At 51.7% G+C, this 8283-nt stretch overlaps 1 protein-coding gene across 1 annotated transcript in view; it reads right to left on the minus strand.

Moving 5' to 3' along the window:
* Positions 1-8283, minus strand: part of PRPF4 (pre-mRNA processing factor 4) — a 24675-nt gene that overhangs the window by 10958 nt on the left and 5434 nt on the right. The window contains exons 7-13 of the mRNA XM_014952401.1: positions 6775-6869; positions 6409-6467; positions 4593-4716; positions 2426-2515; positions 1352-1474; positions 449-556; positions 252-370 (exon numbers count right to left, since the gene is read on the minus strand). Of these exons, the coding sequence (XP_014807887.1) occupies positions 252-370; positions 449-556; positions 1352-1474; positions 2426-2515; positions 4593-4716; positions 6409-6467; positions 6775-6869 (718 nt within the window). The remainder of the gene's footprint in view (positions 1-251; positions 371-448; positions 557-1351; positions 1475-2425; positions 2516-4592; positions 4717-6408; positions 6468-6774; positions 6870-8283) is intronic.

Genomic DNA, 8283 nt, shown 5'->3' on the forward strand with positions numbered 1-8283 from the left:
AGTCCAGATCTTTGCCGTGTTGTCATAGGCGCCCGTGAGCAGGAAGTTGCCGTGATTGGCTGCGGGCAGAGGAGGATGAGAAAAAAGAAATGAGAAAAAAAAAATAATTAGATTTTCAAATAAAAACGTGACAGATCTTCTCCGCTAACCAGGCCTTTTGGACCTGAAGGTGTGGTTTTTGAGTTGCCCCATCCCCTGCCACCTCAGCTTAGGACAGGCAGGATAAGGAATATCAGGCAGGAGACACTTACGTTCAAATTTGACCCCCGTGACCAGGTTCTGATGGGCAGGGATGGTGTAGATGCACTTCCTCTGGCGGAGGTCCCACACCTTGCAAGTGTTGTCACCGCTGCCCGTGGCCACGTGGTACCTGCCAGGGGGCAGAGGAAGAACACGTCACCGTTTGGACTCGGAGCTCCTTTGTAAACCATGCAAGGCCCTTTCTTACCCGTTTGGGGAGAAGTTCACCCCGTAGATCTCCTTCAGGTGGCCTTCTAGAAACATGATGCAGCGTCCCGTGCGCAAGTCCCACACCCGGCCAAAGGCATCCAGGCCTCTGAGAAGACAGAAGCCCAGGAAAGACATTGAAGTGCTGGAGCGTGTCCAGAGGAGAGCCACCAAGCTGGTGAGGGGCCTGGAGAACAAGTCCTATGAGGAGAGGCTGAGGGAACTGGGCATGTTTAGTTTGGAGAAGAGGAGGCTGAGGGGAGACCTCATTGCCCTCTACAACTACCTGAAAGGAGGGTGTAGAGAGGCAGGTGTTGGCCTCTTCTCCCAAAGGACGAACGACAAGACCAGAGGAAATGGTCTGAAGTTGGGGCAGGGGAGATTTAGATTAGATATTAGAAAGAACTACTTTACTGAGAGGGTGGTCAGGCCCTGGAACAGCCTGCCCAGGGAGGTGGTGGAGTCACCACCCCTGGAGGGATTTAAGAACCGTGTAGACGTGGCTCTTCAGGGCATGCTCTAGTGCCCAAGGTTATTGGTTTAAGGTGAGGTGTTGAGTGTGGGGTTTAGTTGGTGGGTGCGGTGTTTTTGGTGGGCGTTTGGTGTGGTGTGTTTTGTTTTGGGTTTTTTTGGTTTTGTTTTGGTTTTTTTGTTTTGGGTTTTTTTTGGTTTTTTTTTGTTTGTTTTGGTTTGTTTTTGGTTTTTTGTTTTTTTGTGGTTGGACTCGATGATCTCAGAGGTCCCTTCCAACCACTAAGATTCTGTGATTCTGTGAATTACCCATCAGAGACTTCAGCAGCTGCTGGAGCACCCTCAGCCTCACCTGCGGAAACCGCTGGGGCATCAGGCAGCAACAAAACCTCGATGGGATCCCACGTGCAGTCGTGCTGCCAAGCAAACTCACCCCGTGCCAGCGAGAGACCCGTCCGTGTGGAAGGCAATGTCATAGACCCCTTTGCTGTGCCCCTCCTGATGGAGAATCTCTTCCTGAGCTTCCAAGTCCCACAAGCGCCACGAGTGATCGTAGCTGGAAAAACAAAGCATTTGTCCAACTAAATGTATCTCCGAGGAGAATAACGGGATAAGGCTGGACATGAGCAGGCAGTGGGCAGCTGCAGCCCAGAAGGGCAATCCCATCCTGGGCTGCATCAAAAGATGTGTTGCCAGCAGGTCCAGAGAGGGGATTCTGCCACTTTACTCTGCTCTGGTGAGACCTCACCTGGAGTATTGTGTGCAGGTCTGGAGCCCTCAATATAAGAAGGACGTGGACCTGATGGAGAGGGTCCAGAGGAGGGCCACAAGGATGATCAGGGGGATGGAGCACCTCTGCTACGAGGACAGGCTGAGGGAGCTGGGGTTGTTCAGCCTGGAGATGAGGAGGCTCCAGGGAGACCTAATAGCAGCCTTCCAGTACCTGAAGGGAGCCTACAGGAAGGCTGGGGAGAGCCTGTTTACAAAGGCCTGCAGTGACAGGACGAGGGGCAATGGCTTCAAGCTGGAGGGGAACAGATTTAGACTGGAGATGAGGAGAGGGTTCTTCACTGGGAGGGTGGTGGAGCACTGGAACAGGTTGCCCAGGGAGGTGGTTGAGGCCCCATCCCTGGAGATATTCAAGGAGAGGCTCGACGAGGCCCTGGGCAACCTGGTCTAGTTGGGGGTGTCCCTGCTGACTGCGGGGGGGTCAGACTAGATGACCTTTGGAGGTCCCTTCCGGCCTGGGAAATTCTATGATTCTATATTTCACTAATTCCGTGGGCTTTTTATTTCCAACTGGGGACCAGGAGGGTCTGACGTGAGGGGCAGAGAAAGGAATCCCAATGACTTGTGTTATTTACACTGCGACAGCCCAGCTGTCAGCAAGAATGGCCAACCCTTGCCCTCGCTGTGCTCCTCCGTGGCCAAGCAGCGGTCCCCGCTGGGCTACCAGCCAGGCAGCTGGTGGGAACATGTCACAAAGCACATAACCCCCTCTCCGTACCAGGTGGTGCCCAGGAACCTCCCAGACGGGTGCCACATCACACGGGACACTCGCATGCTGTGTCCTTCGATGTCTGCCACCGGCTCATCACTGAAAAACAGAAAGAGAAACGGTGGGACACTGGTCAGAGGTGGCCAGTTCTAGCCAGGCCTTCGCAAACATCGCGGTGGCAGCAAGAGAGGTGCTAATTAAACACAAGCATCAGAGTCTTCACTAATGACTCCGAATTCTGCCTTTTGTTCACACAGCTAGAGCTCCAAGTGAGACCCCTTGACCCACATTCACATTGGTTATAAAGTTCTCCTGGGATAATTATTTCTTGCCAATCAACAAGGCGCTCGTTAATAGCACTTGGAGAGAACTAACAGCAGAAACAAAGCACGGGCTCCCTGGGCAGCAGGGAGTTTTCCTGCCGCTCCACAGAACACACCCCAAACTACAGCAAATCCAGATATTCCAAGGAATCCCAGGGCAGGCAGAACAGAGTATTTCTTCTCCCAGAATTACAGGCAGCAGGAGAAATTATTTCTTCTCCCAGAATTACAGGCAGCAGGAGAAATTATTTCTTCTCCCAGAATTAGGGCAGGCAGAACAGAGTATTTCTTCTCCCAGAATTACAGGCAGCAGGAGAAATTATTTCTTCTCCCAGAATTACAGGTAGCAGGGCAGTTGCCTTCAGCAGGAGACCTGAAGAGCATTTAAGAGTTTCTTTCCAGCAGACCAGTTAGAGATGTGCTCACATGAGACTAATTACCAAGCTGTCCCTTCACACAGGTCTGCTCCTGCAATTAGAAACGGTGCCTTTCAGCTAAGGATAAACAACGGAGGATGTGGGAGCTGCTCTGCAGGGCTCTGCTTTTCAAACAGGGCCAACGTTCAGTGTCTACACCCTTCTCTTCTTCACAGGCTCCAGACAGATGCTGTGCATCTTCCAAAACTACACTGTGCAAGGACAGAGCCATTTGTTTTTACTCCTGAATGATGTATGGTCCATGGGCATGTATTTATCTGGTTGGTCCCTCTCTGAATACTGGTATTTCCCAATAACTCTGAAGTTCATTTTTTAATATCCAAGAGGGGAAATTTTCTTCTAAATAAAAGGTCAGAATGAAACAATCTCCAAATCTTCCATCCATCACCCAAAGCAGTTTATTGATGCCCAGCAGCAATTCTGACTTGATTCTTTTCAGGCCATTTCCCCTCACCTCCCCCTACTCAGGGGGATCTCTTTTCCTGCAGAAGAAGGTGGCACATACTGAGGCCAGGAATTGCACTGGTGTAACGACAAGAAAAGGTTCTATTTGCAGGAGGATGGTAAATGTCCAATGGTTAATAACACAAAATAACCCCCAAACCAGCAATGTGTCCTGGCTGGTATCGTTCTGACCTTTCGAGGCTCCAGAGTTTGACAGACCCGTCGGCCGCGCAGGAGGCCAGATTCACGTCCTTCTTGTCCAGGGAGATGGTGGCTTTGGGATGGAAGACTATTGCTCCCACGTTGGTGTTATGTCCTTAAGAGAAAGGAAAATCAACATTCATAACCTGCTCCATGAACTCGGCCTGTTCTTCAGAAAAACAGCATTTCGTTGTTACTAATTAGTCAGGTACCAGTGAACACTTTCACTGTCCTCCCACCTTGGGTGAAGTTGCCTTGTAGCTACCAGCCACATCCCAGACACATCTCTCCTGCAAACAGCTAAACTGCACTTCCAGCAGCACCCACGTTTGTAACCCTCAAAACGTAGTGAAAATTCAACACATGAATCAAGAGATTTGTCCTTACATTTGTCTTTAGTTGAAGTTGTGACCACTGTTCAAGGGTGAGGTAGACTGAGAGCTGGCTGTGACAGAACTAAGAGGGTTGTGATTAATGGACCAGGGTGGAGCTGGAGGCCTGTAACCAGTGGTGTCCCCCAGGGGTCAATACTCAGCCCAGTCTTGTCCAACATATTCATCAATGATCGGGGTAAGGGGACAGAGTGGACCCTCAGCAAGTTCACTGATGTCACCAAACTGGGAGGGCTGGCTGAACACTCCAAAGGGCTGTGCCACCATCCAGTGTGACCTGAACAGGCTGGAGAGCTGGGCAGAGAAGAACCTCATGAGATTCAACAAGGGCAAGTGTAACCCCAAACCAGCAACGTGACCTGTCTGGTATCGTTCTGACCTTTCGAGGCTCCAGAGTTTGACAGACCCGTCGGCCGCGCAGGAGGCCAGATTCACGTCCTTCTTGTCCAGGGAGATGGTGGCTTTGGGATGGAAGACTATTGCTCCCACGTTGGTGTTATGTCCTTAAGAGAAAGGAAAATCAACATTCATAACCTGCTCCATGAACTCGGCCTGTTCTTCAGAAAAACAGCATTTCGTTGTTACTAATTAGTCAGGTACCAGTGAACACTTTCACTGTCCTCCCACCTTGGGTGAAGTTGCCTTGTAGCTACCAGCCACATCCCAGACACATCTCTCCTGCAAACAGCTAAACTGCACTTCCAGCAGCACCCACGTTTGTAACCCTCAAAACGTAGTGAAAATTCAACACATGAATCAAGAGATTTGTCCTTACATTTGTCTTTAGTTGAAGTTGTGACCACTGTTCAAGGGTGAGGTAGACTGAGAGCTGGCTGGGACAGAACTAAGAGGGTTGTGATTAATGGACCAGGGTGGAGCTGGAGGCCTGTAACCAGTGGTGTCCCCCAGGGGTCAATACTCAGCCCAGTCTTGTCCAACATATTCATCAACGATCGGGGTAAGGGGACAGAGTGGACCCTCAGCAAGTTCACTGATGTCACCAAACTGGGAGGGCTGGCTGAACACTCCAAAGGGCTGTGCCACCATCCAGTGTGACCTGAACAGGCTGGAGAGCTGGGCAGAGAAGAACCTCATGAGATTCAACAAGGGCAAGTGTAGGGTCCTGCACCTGGTGAGGAAGAACCTCAGGCACCAATAGAGGTCAGGGGTGGATCTCCTGGAAAGCACTGCTGAGGAGAAGGATCTGGGGGTCCTGGTGGGCAGTGAACTCTCCATGGGCCAGCAATGGGCCCTTGTGGCCAAGAGGCCAATGGGATCCTGGGCTGCGTAGGGCAGAGTGTGGCCAGGAGGTGGAGGGAGGTCATTCTCCCCCTCTGCTCTGCACTGGGGAGGCCACAACTGGAATCCTGCCTCCAGTGCTGGGCTCCCCAGTTCCAGAGGGACAGGGAACTGCTGGAGAGAGTCCAGCGTAGGGCACCAGAGATGATGGAGGGATTGGAGCATCTCCCTGCTGAGGAAAGGCTGAGAGAGCTGGGGCTCTTGAGCCTGGAGAAGAGAAGGCTGAGGGGAGACCTTCTTCATGCTTCCAAGTGTCTAAAGGGTGGGTTGAAGGAGGATGGAGCCGGACTCTTTCCAGTGGTTCCCAGGGACAGGACGAGGGGCAACGGGCACAAGCTGGACCATGGGAAGTTCCACTGCAATGTGAGGAAGAACTTGTTTGGGGTGAGGGTGGCAGAGCCCTGGCAGAGGCTGCCCAGGGAGGGTGTGGAGTCCCCTTCTCTGGAGATCTTCAAGCCCTGCCTGGATGCTCCTGAGTGCTGTGCTCTGGGCAGCCCTGCTTTGGCAGGGGAGTGGGACTGGATGGGCTCTAGAGGTCCCTTCCAACTCTGACAATTCCATGATTCCATGAACCTCACTGCTGTTATGTGACCTGGCCAAAAATGCTGATACTTGGCTTAAAATGACTCAAACCAGGTTTTGAAACCAAACAAAACAAGATCATTCAGAAAGAAAAACAACGAACTCAGGTCTTGGATCTAAGAGAAAGGCCAGGGCTTCCTCTTGATTATGAGACACGTGCCCATGCTCTGTGAGCCTGAGGGATGCTCTCATTAGAATAAAACCTGCCCAAAGAACACTGTGTTTTGAGTCACAAAGTAATTCAGATTTGGGAGCTCAACCCAGAGGGGAACCAAAGAACTAAGCAAAGAGTCTCAGTGAAAGTTGTTCTCTACCTCGTAAGGTGTGGACAAGGTTGCAGTCGGGCACGGACCAGAGCTTGCACAACCCACTCCTGTTGAACACAAGAAACAGACGTCAGCGTAGACAGGAATGGCAAAAAGAAGAGCTCAAACACAGAGCTCCAAACCCTCCCGGGGGGTTCTGCAATGGCTTAAAATACCACCACGCTTTGGGCAACCAACCACCCAGACCGACAGACTCAAACCTCTGCTAAGCTCTAAAATGGGGTGAAGACAGAGCTCAGAGCAGGAAGACATATAATTTCTGAACTCTCACAATTCACAGGTCTCCAATAACACCCTTCTCCTTCACTCCTGCTCTCCCAGCCCCTGCAGCAACTGCTGTGACAGAGAACATACCAACAGGCCGTAGCGAGGAGTTTGGAGTTGGGGCTGAAGTGGCAGTAGGACAGCGGGCGATCGTCTCCAATCTGACTGCAGAAGTTATTCAAGGACTGTAACCAAAGAAACAACAAATGAGTGAAGTACAAATGACCTGGTGAAAGCCCTGGCCAAAGACAGGAGGCCAATGTACTCAGGATGTGGCAGAGGCCTTTGGAAAGTCATTTTTAAAGGGAGGAACTACCTCAAAGCCACTCCAGCTCCCAGCAGGAGGGCCACCAAGGCAGCCTGGCCAACGTGAGCCAGCACGGCCCTGGGGCACAGCTTAGCTCACACTGTGCCACTCATGGTACTTGCCACCAACAGCCCCACAGGCTGCTTTGAAACTAGTTTTGACAGGGAAGTTACTGTAGCTTTGGCCTCTTCCTACAACTCACCCAAGGGATACCAGCAGACAGAGCAGAGCAGGCGGTGCGCTCAGGGGAGAAGCAAATCCTCTGGCAGCTAATGCCCCTGGGCGTAAGCAGGATTAGAGAGCCAGCACTCTGGGCTTGAGCCTCTCTGCTCGGTTAAGCCAGGGGAATCTGACTTAACATGCTGGAAAAGGGCATCTCAGAGTCATCTACAACATGGTTTGCATTCCTGCGTTGGTTCTTATCTCCCTGGGTTTTATGCACTAGTGACCGTTGTAGCGGAAGAAGGTCCTTCCACAGGTCCCTTCCCCGCCAGCAAAACCTGTGACAGAGCCAGGAATCAACCCCTTCAGCTTCACAGGCAACGCGGGGACGGCTCCTCATCCCTCTGCCTCCCCAGGGGACAACTAAAGTACATCTCTCTGAATCGCTGAAGAAAGAATTAGAACAACTAACCTAGTGGCCTTCTATGATAAAGTGACTTGGTCAGTAGACAAGGGGCAACCTATGGATGTCATCTATCTGGATTTCTGTAAGGCCTTTGACACGGTCCCCCACAACATCCTGATTGCCAAATTGGAGGGGTACGGATTTGATGGGTGGACTGTTCAGTGGATAAGGAACTGGCTGGATGGTGGCATCCAGAGGGTGGTACTCAGTGGCTCAAAGTCCAGATGGAAACCAGTCACAAATGGTGTTCCTCAAGGGTCCGTGCTGGGGCCGGTGCTGTTTAACATTTTTATCAATGATATAGACAGGGAGATTAAAGGCACCATCAGCAAGTTTGCGGACAATACCAAGCTGTGTGGTGTTGTCGATACACCAGAGGGACGGGATGTCATCCAGAAGGACCTGGACAGGCTGGAGAGGTGGGCCCAGGTGAACCTCATGAGGTTCAACAAGAGCAAATGCAAGGTTCTGCACCTGGGCCGGAACAATCCTCGCCACCAATACAAACTAGGGGGTGAGGTGTTGGAAAGCAGCCCTGAGGAAAGGGACTTGGGGGTTCTGGTGGACGAGAAGCTGGACATGAGCAGGCAGTGTGCAGCTGCAGCCCAGAAGGCCAATCGCATCCTGGGCTGCATCAAAAGAAGCGTTGCCAGCAGGTCCAGAG

Source organism: Calidris pugnax, unplaced genomic scaffold (genome assembly GCF_001431845.1).
Source record: "Calidris pugnax isolate Ruff unplaced genomic scaffold, ASM143184v1 scaffold135, whole genome shotgun sequence".
In the NCBI taxonomy this organism is placed as follows: domain Eukaryota; kingdom Metazoa; phylum Chordata; class Aves; order Charadriiformes; family Scolopacidae; genus Calidris; species Calidris pugnax.